Raw genomic sequence first — 26229 nt, 5'->3', positions numbered from 1 at the left:
CAAAGAACAAAGGTGTAAATCAGTGAAATTGAAGAAGGAAGATGTGATGCCAACTTGGGCTGCAACTAAATCTCTACTGTTATCTCAGTCCTCTAACAGTTGCACCTCAACAAACACAGGGGTGATTGCTCCACTGTTTAAGACCTCACCAACAGATTATGCTACCCTCTATACCGCTTTGAAGTTAACCCAGGGTATCTCTGCCACTGTCATTGGCCCTCACAGAAAAACACTGATAACCCTAGATCTTGACCTTTACTCCCCTGCATTGAAGATTTAGCAGTCAGTTGGAAACACCAACTGGATCCTAAGAGCTGGAATTCTTCACATTGCATTTGATGTGTTGCATGGTCTAGGTAAAACAGTTGATGGAAGTGGCCTTGACATATGTGCTATTGAAAGTGGTGCATACACATCAGCAGCTCTTCGTGGTATCTTTGGTGGCAAAGCTTACAAACGAGGCCTTGAGTACCACATCACTACGAGCCTTGCAATTTTGATGTTGCGATTTGATGCCATCTTGTCAAAACTTCCAAATTGTCCAATTCAGATGCAATGCATTGCTCTCAAGGACAAACTCCATGAACGTAACCCACTGATGGTAGAGATCTTTGAAGAAATCCAATCCTGGTACACAGAAAATGTCAAGCCACTCGAAGATAAAAAAGACATTGGTGAGTTCACTCAATTCTTAACCCAGTATCTTCACCAGGTAGAGAGTCTTCTTAATCTCATCAGCTCTTGCCACTCAGGTGACTGGGAGGGATACTTGTCTTCATTAGAGAATCTCATCAAGTATTTCTTTGCTCATGATCTCCTCAACTATGCCCGCTTGATGCCAGTCAATCTTGCTCAAATGAATGCTCTTGAAAAAGATGACCCAGAAACATGGGATGCACTGAAGTCTGGTGCATTTGTGGTTGCAAAGTCAGAGATACCCTTCACTCATCTCTTCACTGATCAAGCCCTCGAGCAGGAAATCAAGAAGCTAAAGGGACATGGTGGGATGGTAGGACTCAGTAGAGATGAAGCAGCTCTGGACCGGCTGATCATTGCCACACCTCATCTTGCTGATCTAGTGAATCAGTACCTCAAGAGCTTCCCAAAAGCTTCCAGATCTACTTCAAGGACAGAGCATTATCATCTCTCAGGAGAGATTGCATTGAGGTCAAGAACAAATGCACTGAAGCTACACGACTTGATTGAGTTGCACTGTGGAGGCAATCCATTCAAAGAAAAAACACCATTAAAGAGTCTTGTTTCATCAGTGCTTGTGACAGATGCGGCAAAGCATGATATTCTCCAGTTTGCGGAAAAGGGTCAGCAGCGCCTTGAGGAGTTTGTTTCTGAACGTTTGATCGCTACGTCAACACTCTCAGTGTGGGACAAAATGAAGAAACTCAAGTTGAAGACCTTTTCAAACTGGATGGAGAAAACAAAGGTACGTGTTGGAGACAAGGTCATCAAGTTGCGTGAGGAACGTGAACTGCTTGGAAGATTTCTCATCATCCAAGGCAGTCGACCAAGTCTAGTTCCCAAACTTGAGGAGACAATTGGAGACTATGAAATGTCAATGGTTTCCCGCTCTCTGTGTGCTGTGGATGGAACCTTGTACATCCCTACAGACAAAGCTAGTCTCATGCATGCAATTGAAGATGCCAAGGCAGAGCTCCTTGAAGCTGTCCCAAAGCCTGATCCAATGCAAGAAGATCCTCCAGGTGTCCCTATCAAAGTTCTAATAGTTGATGCCATGGGTGTGCTTCAGAGCATGAAAAAGACACCAACCATGCGGAAGCTGTCAGACCTTCAGGACGCATTTAACAAACGCATCAAAACAATGATGGCTGGCTATCATGAGGGTCGAGTTGTCTTTGATCGATATATGGATGAGTCATTAAAGAAGAAAACTCGACAGAAGAGAGCAACTACTTCAGTAGAATACGAAATCCATCCAGAGATGAAGCTCACTATGTCGATCAAGGATCTCCTCTCTGCATCATCGACCAAGAAGAAGCTGGCATGTGAGTTGGGCCAGGGACTGCTAGAGTATTTCTCAAAGGACAGTTCTTTCCTACTGGTTGTCATCTATGACAACTTCATCAAGGGACGTGATTTTGTGGAGGCACACACACATGAAGAGGCTGATACCCTAATACCTCATCAAGTCCTTGCCTCTGCTGCCAATGGTGCCTCACGAGACATATGTGTTTGGTCACCCGACACTGATGTCCTCTTACTGCTATTTGATTTAGTATCATGTGAATGCATTGCAACTCTAACTTCTCTGACATTTTCAATAGGCAAAGGTGCAAAGAAACGGGAAATAAATGTTTTTGAGCGTGTTCAAGTTATTGGACGTCAGAAATGTCAGGGATTACATGGCCTGCACAATTTTTCTGGTGCTGACTGGGGAGGAAAATTTGTTGGAATCTCCAAAAATACGTCGATCAACGCATACCCGAAGCTTGATGATGATGATCCTGCCATTGACTGCTTCAATGACCTTGTCAAGGGTTCCATTCCCCCTGAGCTTATCAATGGTGAGCTCCCATCACTGGTGAAGGCATTCGAGAATTTTGTGTGCTGTGTTTACAGCTCGAAAGGTCCAACAACCCTGCCATCACTCAGATGGGAACTATTCCGATCAAAGAACCTGGAGGGTAAGATGCTACCTCCAACTCGTGCTGCATTGCTACCCCATATCCTACGTTCCAATTATGTCACAATGCGAGATAAGTCATACAAGACGAATTGCCCTGAGCTTCCACCAATCGAACAGAATGGATGGAGTTCAGTGAGTGGCGGATATGTTCCAGTCAGGTGTCTTGCCCTCCCTGCACCACAGGCAGTACCTGAGCTAATCAAATGTGGCTGCAAAGTAGGTTGCAAGGGACAGTGCAGCTGCTCAAAGTATCACCTGCCTTGCACTCTGTTGCGCTCTTATTGACAAAGTACCCGGAGATGACTTTATGTAAATGAGCTTTTATTCATATATCTCGGCTGTACATGTCCACCTGACTGTCAAGGCATTGGAGAGTGCAGTTCTGGGTTTTGGCGCTTTTGCACCTAATATTTATCTCCTTTCTGGGCGGGGTTACATCCGGTCAACAATATGTAAACAATAAGTAGTTCCGTATCAACAGTGAATGATAGAACATTTATCATTACACAACACACTCCTCTCTGCAAACATTATGGTGGAGACTGTGCAAACACAAGTGAGTACATTCCAGAAGATGACAATGCTGATGAATAGATCATCAAGTATTATTTAAATTCCTTTATCATCACCTGTATTTGTTTTGTTTTGTTGTAGATGTTTTTGGGGAATTTAGCAGCTTTTTCTTACTCTCTATTTACCTACTGGCGCAACATAAAGTAACTTTTTTTTCAATTGGATACTAAGTGCAACCTTTTACTACTGCTTGTCATCATGTATATGCTGCCAACATACAGTATGCTTAACTGAAAGATAAACCTGTCTTACTGGATTACTTGACTACTGTGTGGTTATTTACATAATAGAAACATGTTTAATAAATGTCTTCCATTTTTCACATTAAATATGACAGTTATTATGTTCCCTTTCACAAAAAAAGGCAACTTTGTTGTTTTTACCTAATTTAGTACAATGGGACATCGCCGTAGGATGGACACCATCTTGGATTTGACAATAAATAAGTAAATGATGGAAATTTCACTGATTCAGTTGAATTCCTTGAGCCCAAAAACCTAAGATTAGACACCAAAATCAGCTTTCTAGCTTGAATAGAAACTGAGATATAGCCATTTTAAGCTCCTGGCAGCCATATTGGATGCCATCTTGAAAATGATGCATTTCCAGGAGGTAGATTTTCCTAGATTTTTAGTATGTTCTTAAGCATGCCTAGAGGTAACAGAATCAATAGAAAAAACTATGCTATCTATTTTCTTGGGATTAAGTTTTTTTTCTTCACATATTGAACCATCTATTTTGGATAGGGGGCGTTCAGAAAGGGGCTGGGGGTCTGAAAATTTGGCACCCATCATTTTCTGACAGTTTGGTCCCTATAGAAGCCAAAACAGCAAAAAAATCAATTTTGGCACAAAAATCCTACGGGAGTACATACCATACTGCACTATATGCTTTGCACCTCAGTTATTCCAAAGGACTGACAAACACTTTTGAATTTATTCAGAAGATTTTACTTGGTCTACAAGATGGTAAACTGTCGCCAAGGCTGCAGACTCTAAAGAATGACATGGTGATGTAAAAACATACGGAGACTTTTTTTTTAATTGGGCATTATACAAACTTACACTGTAGCAGCTGAAAGAGCTTAGTCCATTCAGACTGATCATCTTGCTGATAAATGCTGCATCCAGTGTGGGGAAGATAAGTGTGACACTGATCTTCTAAGAAAATGAATGCGTCTTCCTTATTTCTGAAGATGCAGGCTATACATGTCTCCAGCTATTCAACTTTATTATTTTTATTTTATTATTTTTATTACTGAACCAAATACTGCATATGGTCTGTATGTGTCATGCTCAGATGGCTCTTTCTTCCTTGAAAATGAGTCCAATAGAGCACAGCAGTCCCGCCTACTTTGGTGACGTAGCACTGGACCCGGCAGTCACCAAATTTTAGTTTGACATCAAATTTTATAGATTGTAGTAAAATGTGACAAACCCCATGGATCTTGAAATTGCCAATCCGTTATTATGAATGTTAAGAATGTTATTGTTTAAAGAAAAAAACTGTTATGCTTAATAAATAAGCTTGGTTTACAAAATAATGTGGTGTACCTTTTTTTTATCTGAACGAGTTTCCAGAACTCAGAAATTTTGACGTAATCAGTTGCCACAAATTTTTTGAGTTCTGTGAACTTATAGTTTGTCATAGTAACTGCATATATTTGAGTTGCATTAACTGAAAATGTTCAAGCTATAGTAACTGCTATATTTAAGTAGCATTGACTAAAACAGTTCAAGCCATAGTAACTGCAAATATATGATTTGCTTTAACTGAAGATTTTTAAGTCAGAGTAACTACACATATTTGAGTTGGCTTTATGATATGATCACTTTAACATTGATCAAAATGTATAAGTCCCTGGTAACCTAAACTTTTAAGTTCTGGAAACATTTGACTTTTAAGTTTATGAACTTAAAAGAAATAAAGCAACTGATTACGTCAAATTTTTTGAGTTCTGGGAACTTGTTCGGGTTTACAGTCCACCCAACAGCCTGTCGCTGATGTGTGGTTTGTCCCTCCTTGGACCACCGTTGGTACATACTCACCACTGCTCACCAGGAGCACCCCACAAGCCTTGCCCTTTCAGAGATGATCTGACCTAGTTGTCCGGCCATAACAATTTGGCCCTTGTCAAAATCCCTCAGGTCTCAGACCCATTTCTCCTGCATCCAACATAATGACTAAGAGAACTGATTGCTCATTTACCATTTAATCTACCCAGACCTTGACATGTGCCCTTGTTCGGAGATAATGTTTTTCAGTTCACCGGTGAGTGGTCATAATGTGTTGGCTCATCGGTGTACCATGCACATGTGGAAATGTTCATGAATGAAGTTCAGACTGCTTTCTTTTTTTGTAAGTGATGTATTTACACAATTAGGTCCCCTCTTGGAACTGCACCAGAAATATTAATGTTTCTCACTTCGCTATGAAAAACTACTTCATTTGGTCCACACCAACATACATGAAATCGGCACGCGATGTGAATGATAAAACTTGAATGACACATACTTATTTGATGATTTTCAAGAGAGTGTGTGGAGAAGAATATCTGATTAAATTTAAAATGGTTAGGCAATAAATTTTAGTAATTAAAACATTTTCGCCAACAATTTGTAGGCTTAACAGACGCGCTGCAATGATAAAAAAAAATTTTTAAAAGTTGACGGACAAATTGTGCCATGAGGACACCGGCTGTGCTAAAGGAGGTCATACCTACCAATCCTGACAAATGAGAAACATGCCAGTTTTATCAGCATACATCTGTACTTCGGTGGATCAGATAAACACAAATATCATAATAGCCTTTATAGCCCCACAGTGTTGTAATGTTCAAATGAAAGTTGAATCTTTAGGATAGTTCAAAACACTGTTGATGACCTCTTAAGAGGAATGTGCTAATTTAGGATGTTCTTTTTTGGTTGACGGAAAAGTATTCCGCTGCACGTTTTCCATCAAGACAGCAGTGTTACTTATACGTGTGTACAAGGCAGATAATAAAGTGCTGCATTGTTCAAGTGTGTTTGATGGGGTCAGCTCTTGAGATGCCAAGAATGCCATCTGACCTCGATCCACAAAGTCATCTATCAACTATTCCTCATACTGATGAGTGTACACTTCTGTTGTAGCAGATAAGCATGCTATCTCACAATGATGACCCACCAAAGGCTGACTCCACCAGGGCTTCACAAGATATGAAGGACATTTTGCCAGCTAGTGTTTTAAATGTTGCACAAGCAGTTTTAGTATAATCTCTCATCTCTTAATGTCCAATCGCGTTCTGCTTACCACCTTGTGGGTTTACATGAGCATTATTTCATCCTGTGTGTGTGTGTGTGTGTGTGTGTGTGTGTGTGTGTGTGTATGTGTGTATACTTGAAGACACAGTGTACCTGCCCGTTGGGAATACGCTGTGTCCACTGAGCTGATCAGATCAGGCGATAAAGCGACGCATTCATTTCACATGCAGATTTGTACACAAGCCTTAACCAGTCTGTTATGTAACTGGGGAGGGGTGGGAGCTTCACGTCTTGTTTATAAAATGTGTTTCCTTGTGTCAACATTGAGGAATTCAAAATATAACCGGTCTTTGACCGTGGTTTTCAGCACTGCACATTGTCAGTGGACAGGTAAGGACACTTGGGCACAGGTTTGACAGAGTTGGGCATCTTTATATGTATGGCTTTTCCAGTTTATATGATGTTAATGCTTTCAAACTGCGGGTATTATTTTGTCTTTTTTAGAGTTTCTATATATTTTGAATGTAGATGACTTGATTATTGGCAAAAAAATATTTCAGCATGGCACAATTAAAAGAGCGTTTTTGCAGCTGCATGATATTTAATGATAACTTTGATCATGTGAAGCTATAGTCATTTCGTGTACTGCATGTATTGTACCCTACCAAATTTGTGTACTTGACAATTCATAATTATAGCAAGTGAATACAAATAGTAAAAACAAGTGGATTGTGTTGATGCTTAGTTTTTGTCTTGTTGCGTTGCAGTTCCTATGGATCACACTGATATGAAAATTGATAACAGTAAGTTGATCCGCCACAAAGGCTTCAACTTAATCAGTGGGATCCATGATCCGGATGAAGTGGACCAGATCTACGACTTGGAATTAAGAGATTCTGATGTGTTCAGCGTTACATATCCTAAGTCAGGTGGGGGGAAAATCCGTGGATTTGGGTCGGTAAAGAAATCTATAGACTTGTAAAAATTGAAAGCTGTATGTTCTGGTTTCTTTTCTTTTTGCAGTAGGTAACTTAACACCAGTTTTGTTTTGTTTGGGGTTTTTTTTCCTCCTATAGAAAAAACTGGACTTCTAAAACAGTAACATTTAAAAGAATAAGGGGCAGTGTGGAGAGATACACCAATACAGAGTTCACTTAAAAGTGTAATTACGGCATCCGGGTGGCGTGTGTTGCAAGTGCAGGTGCATATAAGTAACAGATAGAGTCGGGCTGTGTCTCTTATAGTCCATGGGCCAGACGATATTTCGGTACACTCAAGGTGGCAAAACTTACTTATAATTTTTGAAAGGATCCATGTCTGTAGATGATATTTTGGTATGATAACCATTCCTGAGTGGCAGCTGTATCACAGTTATCAGCTCATGAAGTTAACCACCCGCTAAACTAAATTGCATTTTAGACGCTGGTGCATATCCTGGTTTAGCCTCATGGTCAGGACATTTTTCAATGTTCTATAATATTGTCTTTGGTATCATTTTAAAGGGGACCTTCTTAGCTTTCATTCAAGCCCTGTTGTGGATATTTCTCACAAATATAGAGGTCACTTGAGCTCTTCAACCCGTCAATAACACACATCTTTCTGCAATTTTCGCCTAAACTATATACTTTCTTTTAGCCCTGTGGCATCTAGGAATATCAGGGACACAAAACACAAAAACTGGAATACTCACAGGACTGTAAAGATTCAGAAAATGTATAATATACCCATACTATTTCATTGTGTGAGGTGATTGTGAGCCTTAAATGAGAACTAGACCAAAGCCAGTTAGGTCACAAACTGGTCTCTATACATTTGTTTAAATACACAATCAAAATACATGATAAAAAGGAATACCATAGTGAGGTAATGAACTATTTTAATATTTTAAACAACATTGACATTTACATATACTTAGTCAATGATACATGTAATCCCATATCATTAGTGGGTATATGTAATGGTAATGGGTAGGGTAATGGGTATATGTGAATATGGTTACATTATTGTTATCAAGCTCTGGGTAACCAAGTCCAGAATCAACATCCTGTGCATCAATAGACTACTACCACAGTAATACCATCAGAATCATCACACTGTCATTCATCAAACTGCTCGTTTCTCTCATCATCTGACTCCCCAAGTTCAAAGTCCAGTTCTGGACCATCCTGCTGTTTTTGGTTACTGCAGGTCTGTAACCTGCACATGTCTGTGCATGGAAATCCATTTGACAGGCACATGCAGCTTGGCATTTTGCATGAATGCACACACTTGCATGTTAGCATTTCCAAGACCACATCTGGTGCAGGTGGGGAGCGCATCCAGTAAATGGCCAGCTTGCCTTCATCGTCTGTCCATCCATACTCAGTAGGGCTTGGCACCACAGGGTTAGCCTGCAGACAGCACTTCCATATTGCTGCCTGATAGTTGGCTCGTTGAACATGCATAAAGAGACAGTCTCTACATGGTGGCAGCTGGCTGGACTCAACCTCTCCCCTTTTGGTGCAGAAGAGCTGGTAACGCAGTTTGTTCACCTCAGCAGTGCTGCTATTAGCAACATACATCCGACAGGTGAACTGCTCAATTTTCTGGAACAGCTCATCACTCACATTCCATGTCTGTCCCAGTTGACTAAAAGTCTCTTGGCAGGAAGTGTGCTTTCTCACTATCTTCAGGGCATTCAGCTTCCCTCGACCAGCGAATGCACTGACAGTGTCGCAGCCTGTGAAGGCATGTAAGCCAATTAGGCTGTCACAGATGCTGTCTCCAAGTGAACTTGCCAGTTTGGTGATGTTGACAAACCGTGTGCGGTTCTGAGTCCCACACTTCTGGTAGATGGGACAGGTGATGTCCTTCTGGAAGCCAAGACAAAGCACCATGACATCAGTGTCCTCAGCTGTGATGATAACTGACTTTGAGCCCGCATTTGCTGCATGCAATGCATGCAGGAGCAGACGGGTGTCAGGTTCTTCATGTGTGGAGTGCAGTTCTGCTGCTTCCTCACACCCATCTTCTGTCAACTTGTAGCAGGTTTCCTCACAGGTCATGTACAACACCTTGCCATGCAGCATAGCTCTGTATCGTGGGAGTTTCCACTCTTCCACCAGAAACTTGATGAGACTGGTCTTGTTGGAGGAACTGCACAGAAGTTTTCTCCACTGCTGGACGTGGTGTCCCCCTGCAAGATTCTTGTACTGGAGATTGATGTCTCCACCCCGGTTCAGTCGTTCAGCATCTTTGATCGAAGTCTGGTGATAGACATCAAAAACAACATCAATCCTCCCACTCTGTGCTCCCTCATGGAGGACCTGGGTCAAGGCTGACTCTGCCACCTGTGCAAAGGTTTTGTTGTTGCCATTCATTTTTTGGACCAGGCTCATCCCATCAATGATGGAAGTAGATGGGATTGGGATGTCTTCTGCAGGAGATACATTCTTTTCAAGCTCTCTGGCAAGTGCAGCCTTTTTTGTTTTTCGTAAGGACCCATCAGCATTTGCCAGTGCCCATGGTAGTGGGCCCAATGGGTAGGCAAGGACACCCTTCAGATTCACCTTCCTGCTTTCAGCCACCAGGATCATGTGACTGAAAAGGTTTCTATCTGCCTTCAGAACCACATCCTGTGCTTTCTTTCCATGAGCTTGTTTTGTGCTGACATTGGAGAATGTTTTCAGACTTTGCTTGGTCATCTTGTCGTGGAATTTCACAGGTGGTGGGTCTGCATCTAACCTTGTTTGCTGGAATGCTTGGTAGGCCTCTTCTCCTTTCTCAAGAGCTCTCAAGAGATCTATGGTCACATCAGTTGGAGCCATGTTGCCAGTGGAGAGGCTAACCAAATCAATCTCATCAGGGGACATAGGATTGAGCCAGTTATTCTTCATAAGGTCCATGAGAGACTGGACATCTGCTTCATCTCTCTTGATCCTTGGACTCTGTAGATCTGGATGAGACCATTTGCACCTGCCTTGACCTGTCAGGTCTCTCAGCTGTCTGAGGTACATGCTTCTATACTCAGCTGTGAGATAATATTTGGTCACAGCTCCTGGCTTCAAGCTGAATCCCTTTGTCCCTCCAGCTGTTTGGGTGTCTTTGTTCACCGTTTCTTCTATAGCTTGGTCAACAGGGATTCGGCCAAAGGGATTGGTGGAGCCCAGTTGGACTGAGAAGCCTCCTTCCATGAATTCTGTGTACACATCTGGGTGTGTGATGGGCAGCTCAGACATCTGGGCGTAGTAGTAGGGGAGGTAGCGTGCATAATTCATCCTGTCATAAGCAAAGCACCATGGGATCATTGCTCGAATGCTAGCCAAGTGTAGCATCCAGTCTCCCTCTCTGGATGCTCGGATGAGCCCCAACAAGATTTCAACCATGTCCAAATAGGACATCCAGAAGTTCCAGAGGCTGCCGTTTCCACCTCTAAGGAACTCACGGTAGACTTCAAATGGATCCATGATGCGTGTACAAGAGCTGTTCTCGAGGACCTCCTTCAAAGCATGTTGTGAGACTTCTTTCCCAAGGCTGTCAATGGTCTTCAGTGTCTCATTCAGGTGAACCATGTCATTCCTGTGAGTTTCTTCCAACCAGGACAGGAAACCATTCAAGGTCAGTCGCACGAGAGCCTCATACAGGAGCTTGTGTAGTCGCACTGCCCTGTTGTACTTGCGGCCATCCATAACACCAGCAATTGAGCCTTCTGCAATCATGCCAGACTCAATGCAGAGGTCTTTGAGTCCAGCATCTTGGAAACACTTTCCTATTATTGCCAGCAGTGTGCAGATGGTGTGGAATACCCCAAGCCTAACGATGATATCATGGAACTTGTCATGGTGTTTCCATGTGATCTCGACAGCCTTCGCATACAGGGCTTGGTCAAAGACACAGACAATCTTCCTCAGGCCTAAGCACTGCATGATGCTCAGTGACTGGTTAAGCACCTCGTTGACAGTAGACATTTGTGTCGCTGGAGCATTGATGGTAGGCAGATAGCCTATATTGTCGGGGATGACTGTCATCTCTCCTCGAGTCAGGATGTTGAAGCCTGTCCAGCTGCTGACTGACTGCTCTTCTTGTTGTGACATGCGTGCTAGGACCCAAAGAAGGTTTTTCTCACTGGCAAGCTTAGTATTGGCTGCAGTATCGGCATCTGACTTTTTGCTTTGTGGTGGCCCTACCCGTTGTCCAGCATTGTAAGTTGGTAACATTGGTGGGGGTCCATCAATGCTTCTCTTCTTCTGGAGACACAGGGCAGTGTTGATCTCTTCCATCTGTGAATAGGACACACTGTGACCAAGTCGGTTGAGGATGTTTATCAACTCTACATTTCCTGTCAACGATTTGACACTGAATGGCAGAACAATGTGCTTGAAGGCTTGGTATTTCCACATGTCACTGCATATACTATGTCATGGCCAAATGACTGCAGAAGGCACTGCACTCTCTGGGATGCATGATCAGGATCATTTGAGCCTGTGAGTAGAGAGTACAGGAAGATAATGAGTGACTCTGGAATGGTAGGACATTCTGCTTCTGGTTTGACTTCAGGCGGCCAGGTTTGAGGAACATCTTGACTTTTAATGTCTGCTCTCAATTTGATGGCTGCTTTGGCTATAACATTTTGTGCACTGACACTTTTCAGGGTCTGCAGCTTCCTTTTGAGAGACTGATTTTCTTTGGCAAGTTCCCTCATGGACAAGTTATCGGAATAGAGGAGGAATTTTCCTTTCTCATCAGGGAATATCTGCAAGGCTCCAGCAAACCCACTCTCCAGGTTTCGCCTTATGTGCTTCTTGGTTGATTCCTTGACTTGGGCAATGCCTTGGGAGTTCATTGAAGCTACCAGTCTAGAAGAGAGATCAGTCATTGTCATCACTTGAGGATTGCCAAAAAGCTCCATCCTGATGAAGAGGAACAGCTCATTGTATGCCTTATTCACAGCAGCTTCATACTGGGCTGCAGTATCATCATCTTCATTGCTGGCAACCTCTCCTTTGGAAACCTCTTCTTTGGTGTAAAGTCTATAGCATGACCTGGGGTAGTGCCCTTCAGCTGCTACAAGGTCTCTACTCACAATGGCAAGGATTCTGCTGTCCCTTTTCTTTGTGGCTGCACTCCTGATCTTTGCATCAGCTCGCAGTTCTCGACACTGCACCAGTACTTCTCTCGTATTCTGTCTCTTGGAATATTTGCTGTTTTTCTGACAAAATATGCACTCTGCATCATAAGTCCTAGATGTACTTGGAGCATGTCGAGCTACTCTCTTAGATTGTTTCTCTCAGCAAGAGACACAACTTTTCTTTTCTTTTGCAAGGAGGCCATCAAGAATTTGCTTCATAGTGAAGATACTGTGACACTTTCTGTGGTAGTAGATTGCTGGAATCTGTCCCTCAGGAATGTCTTTTGCCAGTTTCAAAACTGGTGCATGATTTCGTATCTGAGCTGCCCTGAGCAGAGTTCTCCATGAGTCGACACTTTGTAGTGAAACCAGCTTATCTGTATCATCAGAACAGTGGATAATGCACTCCACCCGTGGGCGCTTTGGTATTGGGTAAAAACTTGCTTGTTCACCAGTGGCCATATTCAGTCAGTTTTCACCTGCCACATACAAACAAATACATGTAACTTAGGTGTATGAACACTACTAAAACAAAGTTTACTTTCCTCACCAGCGTCATATTACCATTATTTATCTTACATAGCCACAAATAGATACATTACCTAGTTGCTATGCAACAGCTGTATTTTGTCCACATGAGGCCGCTAAAATCAACACAAGATGAAAGTTCCTCGTAGCCACTTTAACTAATCATATTAACATATACATTAAAAGAACATGCTAACATTATGGGAAATTAGCTTACAATCTTCTCCAGAGTGAGACAAGAAGATAGATACCAGTTTCCTCTATATGTGTTTAGCAGAAAGCTATCTGGCTGCACGTTAGCCTAGCTTAGCACAATGAATGGAAGTACACAGTACTGGTTATCCTTGGTTGTTGGCCAACTAAGAACTGTCCCAGAGTTTAAGCTAGGCTAATCAGTACCAGGGGTGTTGAAATGCTATATTTGTAAAAATCTGGGCAAATACACAATCGTGAGAGGCACAGAAACAGGTTTCCTGAAAGAAAAATGAAATAGCTGCTCATTTGGAAAGGTTATCATGTACTATTTTACTTCTGTTAGTGTACCAAATAAAATGGCACCAGTGAAGTTGTGTCACCTTGGGTGATATCGATATCTGGTCTGACCCATGGACTAACTGGCTTTGGTCTAGTTAGTTTCTTAGTAATAATGCCCTTCTAATTTAAGGTTCACAATCACCTCACACAATGAAATAGTATGGGTATATTATACATTTCCTGAATCTTTACAGTCCTGTGAGTATTCCAGTTTTTGTGTTTTGTGTCCCTGATATTCCTAGATGCCACAGGGCTAAAAGAAAGTATATAGTTTAGGCGAACATTGCAGAAAGATGTGTGTTATTGACGGGTTGAAGAGCTCAAGTGAGCTCTATATTTGTGAGAAATATCCACAACAGGGCTTGAATGAAAGCTAAGAAGGTCCCCTTTAAAATGATACCAAAGACAATATTATAGAACATTGAAAAATGTCCTGACCATGAGGCTAAACCAGGATATGCACCAGCGTCTAAAATGCAATTTAGTTTAGGGGGGTGGTTAACTTCATGAGCTGATAACTGTGATACAGCTGCCACTCAGGAATGGTTATCATACCAAAATATCATCTACAGACATGGATCCTTTCAAAATTATAAGTAAGTTTTGCCACCTTGAGTGTACCGAAATAGGAAATTTTGGGCTCTGGCCCATGGACTATTAGTAACGTGTATTCACCGGCTGTGCCCATAACGCAACTGAGGCATGTTACACAAGGCAAGTATATATCAATCAGTGCCCCCAGGGGGAGCTGTTGGCTGTGTAACCGGTTATTTTCTTGCCCGGTGCGGGATTCGATGCGGGTTGTACTGCACCACAGGGCGACATCGCTAACCGCTCGGCTAAAGAGTCAGACCCGTTAGCGAGGGACTAACGTGTCCTTATTAGTAGTTTACAGTCGTCACCCTCCCCGGAAGCGCGCCTTCGCGCTTTGTTATTCCCGCACGCCGAAGAGACTTCTGAGGATCTGCACACTTCCGGATTCCACCGCTGCCACCAATGTAACCGTTATTTTCTTGCCCGGTGGCGGGATTCGAAACGACGTGTACTGCGCCACAAGGCGACGTCACTAACCGCTCGGCTAAAGGGTCAGACCTGTTTACTAGGGACTAACGTGTCTTATTAGTAGTTTACAGTTGCATAACATTACCCGACAACAGTGTGGTGGTTTATTCAGTTGCCTACCAACACGGAGATCGCTGGTCCGAATCCCCGTGTTATCGCCCTTGTGTGTCCTGGTCGCTGCACTGGCGCCTTCTGGTCGTTCGGGGCGCCTGTTTAGGGGGGATGGGGAACTTGGGGGAATAGCGTCATCCTCCCACGCGCTACGTCCCGCTGGCAACACTCCTCACTGTCAGGTGAAAAGAAGCGGCTGGCGACTCCACATGTATCGGCGGAGGCATGTGGTAGTCTGCAGCCCTCCCCGGATCGGCAGAGGGGGTGGAGCAGCGACCGGGACGGCTCGGAAGAGTGGTGTAATTAGTCAAGTACAGTTGGGGAGAAATTGGGGGGGGAAATACAAAAAAAACAAAAACAACAGTAATGACATCAGTAAAGGAAGTGGGTATGAATTGGTTGTTAAAGTCTGTTTGCTGACCTAAAGTCATTGCTCTGATCCACAGGGACTATCTGGATGCAGCAGATCCTCATGCTCATAGAAGCCAAGGGGGACATGACTGTCAACAAACATAGGATGAACGGAAACGCGGTCCCCTGGATTGAAGCCCGTGGCAAAGTAAAGGAGTTTGCCACGGAGCTTTCCCCCAGGGTGCGGACCACCCATCTACAGCACCGCTTCATGCCCCTTGCTCTTCGTCAGAAGAAGGGCAAGGTCAGTTCTGTTTTCTTTTTTAAACATTCCATGCTATGTCTACAATGTCAGCTCTGTGTACAATCAAGCAAGACAATGGAAAGAACAGTCCATTAAAAAAAAAGAAGTCAAAGTTAATGTGGCGACGTAAATTCACTGACTCTGCTTATTGTAAAGGTGATCTATGTGACGAGGAATCCCAAGGACGTTCTTGTGTCGTATTTCTATTTCCACAAAGTCGCAACCATGCTGGAAACACCAAAGGATTTTAACGACTTCTTTGAAAAATTCATGAAAGGGGACGGTGAGTTCTTGCCCACTTTGTGCAAAAAAAAGAAAAGAAAAAGAAAAAACATAAACTAAGTGCATACACAATTTTCCTGTAGCTTTTTCCTAATCATATTAAGTTACAATGAGAATTAACAATGTCCTTTATCACAGTGAAGTGAACACTAACAGTCACAATCTGCATTGTTTGTTGCAGTGCATGGGGGCAGCTGGTTTGAACACATTAAGACTTGGTACTCTCAAAAGGACAATATGAACATCTTTTTCATTACTTATGAAGAAATGATTCAAGTAGGAACTCAAGACATTTTCAGTCCCTGTGTCCCCACTGACAGTCACTACACCCAGTGTTTCTCAACCCAGTCCTCAAGGAACCCCTATCCTGCATATTTTCTTTGCAACCCTGAATAGGTACCTGTTTGTAGTTATTCAACCAATCAGCAATGAATTTTGTCAGACGTTGCACACCTTGCATAATTAAGTGCTGCGAGATGATTGGTCGAGTAAGTACAAGCAGGGCTACCTATGCAGGGTTACAATGAAAATCTGCAGGATAGGGGTTCCTTGAGGACTGGGTTGAGAAACACTGCACTACACGTATGATAAACTGTCTAAAACTTCATCAAAAACCACCCATCCAATTTTTTTTGTGTAGTGATGTGAATTGCTTGCGTTTCTGTTCAGGACTTGCATTCAGCAGTGGAGAGGATCGCTGCCTTCCTTGGTAAAGACCTGACTCAGGAACAGTCAGCCAATGTAGTTAAACACAGCACCTTCAAGAACATGAAGCAGATACCTGAAGCAAACTATGAGTATATCTCAAGCGACCTGCTGGACCACCAGCAGGGATCATTCATGAGGAAAGGTAAAGTACACACGTGGCTACAGCTTCATATACACAGTAACTCGGTGTCATAACACATTTTGCTTTAACACACGTTCTATCCAGAAACTCGTGTACAGGATACAAGCTGCTTGGGTTAATGAGTCTTTTTGTCTGTGTTACTTCCAATCCAATCCAAAATCTAGGCACTATTGGTGACTGGAAGAATCACTTCACTGTTGCTCAGAATGAGAGATTTGACAAGCTCTTCCAAGACGAGATGAAGGACTTTCCTGTGCAATTCATCTGGGAAGTCTGCGACATTGTATGATGTTGCTAGTTTCATGATGAGCACACAGATGGTTTTAATTCAGGATTACAAACAACAAACACACGAAAAATCCCAAAGTAATTTTCTGCTGAAAGTTCCTTTCCCTTGATATGCTCAGCTGAAACACTGCAGAAGCTACGCATGTTTGAATCGATATAACCTGATTACGTAAATTATAGCAATGATTAAAACGAGACAAGAAAATGTTGGAATTGTAATGGACCAAACTGTAAGTGCATTACCATGTGCAATGCATCTTTGTCCATATTTATATGTACCACGTTTAGCTTATTGCTTGATTTAAAAAATACAAACACCATAATTTACTCATAATTATGCTTGTGTGCTTGCTCAATACGTGAACGATGTTTTAATTGGACTTTTATGCCACATTAGTAACAATGAGTTCATAAAATGGGTCTCTTTATACAAGTACAGTTGTTTGGATGTATTTGTTTTGAAAACCTCTATTTGGATATTTCTATGTAGAATGCGGTGGTGTGTTTTCCTTGGGGATGACTGCCTGTTGTTATGATACGCAGGATTTTCAGGACGGATTGGACTTTAAGTGGACAAGGCACAAAATAGCCATGATAACACGCGATTAGTCGTAATGCTTAAATGAAACACTATGATTAACAGATGAGAAACTGGCAAAGAAAACATAGTAACCACATAGAAGAAATATTGTTCAGTGCAATAGTACTCTATAGGATAGTCATAGGTATTTCACTGCTGCCCTCTGTGGTTCCTGCAACTGGAGTGACGAACTTCTGGACCACATTGATTCAGCAACACAGCCAAGTTGAATATAAAGGGTTTTTTTATATATATATTAATTGCTTTTAAGGTAGAAAGTAATAACAGCTGCATAAATTCTCTTAAACTGGATTAGTCAGGACTTCCACCCCAACCATTATTTCGGATTTATCTTAAAAAAAAAAGGTTGGCTGGTTTTTCTTTGATTTGATTAGCCAGATCATGCGGAGGAGGTGTATCCTGTAAATGCAAAGCAGTCCTCGTTCCTGTTCCTGGTTTAGTCCTCATCACTGCCCATTTCTAAAGGGTCAAAGTCTGGATCATCCTCGTCCAAGTCCAGGTCATCGATGTCCTGGAATAGTGACTCATCCACTTCCACATTGTTTCCAGCTGGAGTAGAAAGCAGATTTGTATTAGTCTCAAGTTTGGATCATTTATCCAATTAATCCACTGCAAACAGAAACATAATTTTTAAAGACACGCTGAGTGTGTCTTTAGTGTGAGTAGCTCATTTTAGTGACAATGCTGCCGTGACAACTGGGTATTTCTAAGCTTCCTCTCTTTCCAAGGTCGCAGTTAATAAGGAATGTCTACGTGCAATACCTTGGTACACTTGTATCTACTCAAAGTTGGGTTAGCTACAGTCAGCTAAGTCTATTTAATGTGACAAGCATAATAACAGCAGAGCTAATCTTGAACATTCAATGGACACGGCAACAGTAACTAACAGAGGCAAAAGTTGGGAGAAATTTTGCACACAGTCATTGTATTTTTAAAAAAAAACTGAAAACCAGTCTCAATAGTAACATAAGACAAACATATATTTCCAACCTCAACAGACACAATCACACACACATATGTAAAGATAGAAGTTTACCATCTTCAAGGAACTGAATGTCAGATGTGTCAAGGTTGTGGTCAGTCTCAAAGAGTTGTTTACCTGGTAGAAAAAAAATTAATTCAGTTCATGTACTGTAGAAATCATGAACAGGTTGTCGGGCAACATGTAGAATCATACCAACAAGTTTCACCAATCGCTTTAATACTGAGAGTCCTCCAACTTCACTGAATCTTCTCATTGGGCTTCAAGGACTCGTAAATTTTGACTCGGGACAATTTGATATGACTTTTGGAGCGATCTTGGATGAAACAATATTCCTGTATTATGAAGTGTATAATCCTAATTCCATAAACCAGACAATCAATCGCAAGTCTCGCTCTCCAACATTATATAATTTTTACATCCACGCTGCAGTTGCAGAAGCCAGATATATGTATGTGTAGTATGTTGGAAAATGTTCAGCTGTTTTAGTAACAGGCTACAGGAGGCAGTGGTGTTGATGGGCCAGTAGGGGGCAGTCTTCCCTCTGGTCCTAATAAAAACAACAAACATCAAATCCTAGCGCAGTGATGGGGATACTGTGCTGTAGGAGATGCCGTCCTTCGGCTGAGACGTTAAACAGAGGTCCTGACTCACTGTGGTCATTAAAGATCCCATGGCACTTATCACAAAGAGTAGGGGGTTCTCTGGAGTCCTGGAAAAATTCCCAACATGGCTCTCTCCATCTGGTCACCTAATCATCCCCCTATGTAATAGGCTCCATGATTCCTCCCTCTCCACCTCAACCTGATGTGTGATAAGCGTTCTGGCGCAAAATGGCTGCCATGCATCACCCAGGTGGGTGCTACACATTGGTGGTGGTTGAAGTGAGTTACCCCTTTCAATGTGAAGCGCTTTAGATGTCTAGATAAAGCACTATATAAATATAATCCATCCATCCATCATCCAAACCGCTTATCCGACTCTCAGGATAACAGGGATACTGGAGCCTATCCCAGCAGTCATTGGGCGACAGGCGTGGAGACACCCTGGACAGGCCGCCAGGCCATCACAGGGCTGACACACACACACACACACACACACACACACACACACACACACACACACACACACACACACACACACACACACACACACACACACACCTAGGGACAATTTAGTATGGCTGATTCACCTGACCTAAATGTCTTTGGACTGTGGGAGGAAACTGGAGCACCCGGAGGAAACCCACGCAGACATGGGGAGAACGTGCAAACTCCACACAGAAGACGACCCAGGATGACCACGGATGAAGGTTGGACTACCCCAGGGCTTGAACCCTGGACCTTCTTGCTGTGAGGCAACCGCACTAACCACTGCGCCACCATGCCACCCACCACTGCGCCACCATGCCGCACTATCTAAATATAATGATAATAATAATAATAATCATTATTATTATTATACAAAAAATAACTATTGGTTACACAATCAGGGTGATAAAAGCTGACTTCAGAACAATTGATTTTATGACAGTATCTGGAAAGTATTGGATGGTTAAAGCCCAGTGAGATATTTCTGCTAAGTGGCAAGTTTCTCATTACTTAAGTGATCAGTGAGGTTTTTCTCTGCACATTTCTACATGATTTGACAGTAGCTATGTTTTCATGCATGTACAAAACATAAGCAATCATACTGATTGAGAAAGTAGTCAGACTTAACTGTTTATATGGCTCGTTAATGGATCATCAAAAGGTGTACACCACCTCTTTCCATCAAGAATTTTCAATCAGATAGAGCTCAATTGGATAACTTTCTTCCAGTTAAGGTGTTTATATGAAGGTTAATTGCACCATTCAGTCAAATTTCTATCAGATTATTCAACTGCATGAAACCATAGCTACTGTTTTACTGAGGTCTTGGTTCAAGAACATTGAACCTATCCTTTCAAGATAATCACTTCACAAGCTCTTAGTTTTCACAGTCTTAATATTTAACAAGATTAGGGTCCAAATCATGTGTACCAGTGGTTTTGGGTTTTCCTGCCTGCTCCTCCTCTTTCTGTCTTTTCCTCCTTAACTCTGCCATCTCCAGCTCAAACCTGGCTTTCCATGCCAGGAAGTTCTCAATCGTGACCACTGTGCCTTGGAAAGCCACCTGTTAAAAACAAACAAACACACACACACACACTGATGTGTATGAGAAATAATTATCTCACAGCTACTTTAGCCTGATGTAGCTGTCAGATACTCCAACTGGGGTAGTATCTCATGTAGGCCTGTAATTTAAGTTTCTTGCCAATACCTTTTCAGCCTCTTCCGCCTCCTTCTCTTTCCGCCTCTTCTCTTCTTCTTGTCTGGTCTTGATCTGGTCAACAATTTCATTCAGTTTCTCCTGAACAGCTGTGACTAAAGTGAAAATCATCACCATGCCCAGGTTCTCCTCAGCCTGCAATCAGGTACACACATTGCAAACAGTGACTCCATCAGTCCAGCTTTACTGACAGGCAAAGAACAGAGCACTTAGGTCAATGAACTAGAATAGACAACCAAACTGTTAAAGGGAGATGTCCACGGAGCTGCAAAGATAGATATACACACAAACAAACGCACCTGCTGTTGCAGTAAGGTGAGGATGCCCTCAAAGTCATTATCATCTAGATTTTCCTGGGAGTAGATTTCGTACAGGGGTGGCTCATCTGGGTACTTCTCTACATAGGTAAACTTTAAGGTTGCTTCCACCACTGGGAAAATACGTTAAGAGACTTGAACTTATTCAGTGAAATATGCCTGTCATTACACATACATTCGTTTCCTGACAGCTGATACTATCACAGTAAGCTATATCAATAGTCAGTCTGAGTAAATTGGAGCACTCAAGAAATACAGCTTACATACTCCACAATATACACTCAGGTTAGTTGTCACAGCACTTTTCACATAACTAACATGCCACGGGGCATACACTTTCTTTGATGAGAACTACTGGCTTGGTCATCTTGATGCTCTGACCCCCATGAACATATATTAGTGGGAAGACATGAGGGGGGGGGTGAAAGCAAAAGGCTAACCTAACTGTATGCTATAAGTATGATTTTAAAATCATACATTCATTTTACTTACTCTCATCGTTTTCTCCTGCTTCTGATGTTACAGTAATGGTGAAGCTGGTAGGCTCCTTTGATAGCACTGGAACAGTACAGAAATACTGATAAGCAACTTAATCGAGCCGCTTGGCTATATAATGACAGTAACGTATCTCACAACATATTAAACTGAACTGACGAGCTCATAGTGAATACCCACTGGGTTTGGGGATTGCATAATAAACATTTAATCACAGACTGATGAATAGCAGGAATATATGAAACTGATATGAGCAGATCATTTGAACGAATCCAAAATCCAAAATTATGTGATCAGCTAGATCGGTCATGATACTGTAACGCTTGCTTTGTGAAAACGGGTTAGCATTAGCCAGCCTGCTAAGTTAGCCCGCTGTACAGCTAACCGGCTGGCACGTTTCAATCAATTTGTCAAATTCGGACCTGTGAAAGAGTCTGGATAGATAGACTCTATTGCTTCCAGTTCGTTTCTTTGCTCCTCGGCGTAATCTGTCATTTTCCCACCGCTTCGCCAAACTAGACGGCAGCTAAAACATTACGACTGACGCGCTGAGCGTGGCACAACAGCCCACCGGTGAACGATTATAGCGTCGATCTACTTGTTGGGTATTTTCACGTTCACATTTCTTATCCACCACGCTATGAATTCAGATTTGAAACTGAAACCCAAACTGTAAATGTTAGAGATAAATAAACATTCTTCCTGTTCAGAGATTTTATTGATCGTTTATTTGTTCAGTAAAAGAGAGAGTTGAGTCAACGAGTAGTCTGGAATCTATTGGTTTAGTCTAGGGGCGCGCAGTTGAGCACTACAAACAAGCATGTCTCCAATAAATATGTGAAAAATGCATGTTAAATCTTGAGGAAGAGGGCAGAAAAACCACCTTTAGTTCTCTGTTTGAATCAAAAGTAAACTAGAATAATACTAAGGTATATATGTTTCAAAACACCTCAGAGCTTGAAGAACGAACGTCAACATGTAGGCTATTATGGGAATTAAACTTGCAAGAGATTCACACCCGTGTTTAAAACTAGAAGTCATTGAAAATGCCTGAACTGGTAGAATGAATGATAACTTGTAGTAGGACATTTGCCCATATCTATTTTTGTGACCAATTTATTTTTCCAATTCGACTACAAATCTTTTATGACGAGTTCTCGATTGTCACGCCAACTTGACAAACGTCGTCTTGCGCACACAAAGTGCAGCTTCGGCGCGCTGCTGCACACAGACCTCGCTCAATGGAAGCTAGTGAACAATGGGAAGTTTTGATCGGAGGGGAAAAGCGGAGCGCGAAGTGGGATAGCGTGATCTTGGCCAGAGCCCTAGAAAGAGAGAGTTACGTCAACTCCATAGACGTCAATGGGACAATTATTTAACAGCAATGGCGGATCATGGGAGCCCAGGATAGTTCCAAACAGTGCGCATAGAATATGTGTCACGTTGGAATATATCTATATCTACATATAAATGTAAAAATCTGAAATAATTGTTAGTAGTTACCAGAAATCGCGGCTAAGCAGTTCATTTAAATGACCCGCCAAGCTTCGTTTGGAACTATTCGGCGGCTACATGAACCGCGTGACCCTCTCGCGTCTGACCCCTCATTGACGCAACTCTCTCTTTCTGGGGCCCTGGTCTTGGTTTCTACCTTGTGGCTTTAATAGCAAATGCAGTTGTGGTGTTTATTTATGGTTGGCCAGCACATAACGTAGTGTAAACTACTAATAAGACACGTTAGTCCCTAGTAAACGGGTCTGATCCTTTAGCCGAGCGGTTAGTGACGTCGCCTTGTGGTACAGTATACTCCGTATCGAATCTCGCACCGGGCAAGAAGATAACCGGTTACATTGGTGGCAGCGGTGGGATCCGGAAGTGTGCAGATCCTCAGAAGTCTCTTTGGAGCGCGGGAATAACAAAGCGCGAGGCCGCGCTTCCGGGGAGGGTGAAGAACTACTACTAATAAACTACTAATAAAACACGTTAGTCCCTAGCTAACGGGTCTGACCCTTTAGCCGAGCGGTTAGTGATGTCGCCTTGTGGTGCAGTGCACCCCGTATCGAATACCGTAACGGGCAAGAAAATAACTGGTTACAGTAGTCTGTGCATGCCTAGCCTCGCTGCAGCTTGTTGAGTAACCTTTTTCTGAGTTCTCCAAATAAGACGTGTTGAGGTCATCTCTCGCCTGATATTTTTGAGAGTCGGCCCAATATACTAGAAATGGCAATGAGTATGGGATACACCCCACTGAAGAAAAAGTGTCACCCATAACATAAGCCAACAAACGTCACAAAACTGAAGTCCCTCTTAGGCCTTCTCAGCTACTATAGCCGTTTCCTGGAAAACCCAATCACCATTCTCCAGCCACTGCATAGCCTGCTGTGAAAAGATCCTAAGTGGGTTTGGACTAATGAATGTGCTCAGGCATTTGAAGATCTGTTCTGAACACTTGATTTTGTGGATAAAGTGAGGGACATCATTATGGATGGATGGGGATGAAACAATGGTTATGATGTTAAGTCTCTCTTCACGTGCGTTCCTGTTGATGAAGCAGTGGAGGTAGTCCATATGAAATTACAAAACGACCCCACACTTAGCAATAGGACCACCCTAAACACTGACCAAGTGTGTCTGCTCCTGAAGCTGTGTCTTCAGTCCACGTACTTTCCATACAGGGCTTCACATACACATACAGGCAGTACTAGGCAGATGCATGGGTGTGCTATGGGTTCCCCAGTCTCACCTATAGTGGCCAACTTGTATATAGAGAAACTCGAAAAGAGGGCTTTGATGTCCTATCCAGGTACACCACCTAGCCATTGGTTCAGATTTGTGGATGACACTGGGTTAAAATTAAATCTCAGGATGTACCACATTTCACTGACCACATTAACTCTGTGGACAACTACGTCAAGTTCACCAGGGAGGGTGTGAAAAATTACAGGTAGCCTTCTTACACTGTGAAATTGCAATTGGTGATGGGGGACTGTTGATGTTTACCGCAAACCAACACATACTGATCAGTACTTAAGGTCTAACTCTGATCATCCACTGGAGCACAAACAAGGAGTTGTCAGGATGCTGTACCACTGAGCTGACAACATCCCCACCGCAGCCAGGGAAGGGGAGAAATCCCACATTAAACAGGCCCTGGTTTAATGTGGTTATCTTAACTGGGCATTTGTCAAAGCCAGGAAGACGCCTGAGCAGCGCACCAGCCAATCGAAGAGAGGACAAGGACAACAGCTGCCCAAGTGTAAACAGTGATGATTCCATATGTGGCGGGAGTGTCAGAAAAGCTGAGACGTGTATTTTCCAAACATTGATTCTAAATTGCATTCAAACTCCAAAACACTGCGCCAGAAGGATCGGGTCCCCTGGCACAAACAGAGCAATATAGTGTACGCTGTTAAGTGCCAGGATGATTGCCGTGACTTATACATTGGGGAAACTAAACAGACGCTGGCTAAGAGGATGGCACAACACAAGAGAGCTAACACGTTAGGCCAGGACTCTGCAGTCCACACCCACCTACAGGCCAGTGGCCACTTACAAGGATGAGGACATGCACATCCTTGATAGGAGGAATGCTGGTTTGAACGGGAAGTCAAAGATGCCATCTATGTGACGACGGAATGACCATCCCTGAACCGAGGGGCTAAGAGTACATCTGTCACCATCTTACAATGCTGTGATTACAAATACTCCCAGAATCCTCTGTGAATAGTATACATGGCCATTGTAACTCTAGTTAATGGTCACAACCATATTTGCACATGAAACTGGTCATTGGATTTGGTCGTTATACATCTGTCACCATCTTACAATGCTGTGATTGCAACATTGCCTAATCCTCTGTGAATAGTACACATGGCCTTTGAAACTCTAGTTTCATCATTCATCCATTATCCAAACCGCTTATCCTGCTCTCAGGGTCACGGGGATGCTGGAGCCTTAACCAGTTGTCATTGGGCAGCAGGCAGGGAGACACCCGGGACAGGCCACCAGGCCATCACAGAGCCCACACACACGCACACACGCACACACGCACACACGCACACACACACACACACACACACACACACACACACACACACACACACACACACACACACACACACACACACACACACACCTAGGGACAATTTAGGGACAGCCCGGGTCGTCCTCTGCATAGAGTTTGCATGTTCTCCCCATGTCTGTGTGGGTTTCCTCCGGGTGCTCCAGTTTCCTCCCACAGTCCAAAGACATGTAGGTCAGGTGAATCGGCCATACTCTAGTTAATGTCACACCCATATTTGTATATGAAACTGGTCACTGGTTTCAGTCATTATTGAACTGTATTGTACTGTATTGTTTATAAGGGATGGGGAGACCTGCAGTCAGTTTAGAATGAGAATGTCACTTAGTTGAATGATGAAATGTATCTGTCAATAAACATTGTACCCAAATGAACTGAAACATCACATGTAAAGGATGACTTAGACCAAAAAAAATATGAAATGATTTACTAGACAGGCAGATCATGGAACTGAACACTCATTTTAAGGTGGACAGGTCGGAGTTTATGAGAGCTGCTGCTGCTTGCTTGCCTCGGTCAAACACCTTTGATGACAAGGCATTAATACAGC

The 26229-nt window shown here is 42.7% G+C and overlaps 2 protein-coding genes across 2 annotated transcripts; one reads left to right on the top strand and one right to left on the bottom strand.

Annotated features, from left to right (window-relative positions):
* Window positions 1–6833: 6833 nt before the first annotated feature.
* Window positions 6834–16906, top strand: LOC130117679 (amine sulfotransferase-like). Its single transcript, XM_056285829.1, has 7 exons — window positions 6834–6867; window positions 7245–7406; window positions 15265–15473; window positions 15630–15756; window positions 15937–16031; window positions 16425–16605; window positions 16770–16906. Exons 2-7 carry the CDS (start codon window positions 7250–7252, stop codon window positions 16892–16894), a joined length of 894 nt encoding a protein of 297 aa, XP_056141804.1. The 5' UTR covers window positions 6834–6867; window positions 7245–7249; the 3' UTR covers window positions 16895–16906.
* Window positions 16907–16942: 36 nt separating this feature from the next.
* rwdd1 (RWD domain containing 1) lies at window positions 16943–22204 on the bottom strand. The gene is made up of 7 exons (XM_056285830.1): window positions 22021–22204; window positions 21596–21661; window positions 21086–21216; window positions 20778–20921; window positions 20498–20630; window positions 18531–18593; window positions 16943–18043 (listed from the first exon to the last, which is right to left on the bottom strand). The coding sequence occupies exons 1-7, from the start codon at window positions 22091–22093 to the stop codon at window positions 17931–17933; spliced, it is 723 nt and encodes a 240-aa protein (XP_056141805.1). The 5' UTR covers window positions 22094–22204; the 3' UTR covers window positions 16943–17930.
* Window positions 22205–26229: the final 4025 nt, after the last annotated feature.

The sequence above is a fragment of the Lampris incognitus genome, chromosome 9 (genome assembly GCF_029633865.1).
Source record: "Lampris incognitus isolate fLamInc1 chromosome 9, fLamInc1.hap2, whole genome shotgun sequence".
In the NCBI taxonomy this organism is placed as follows: Eukaryota; Metazoa; Chordata; class Actinopteri; order Lampriformes; family Lampridae; genus Lampris; species Lampris incognitus.
This window is presented reverse-complemented; position numbering and strand designations above follow the sequence as displayed.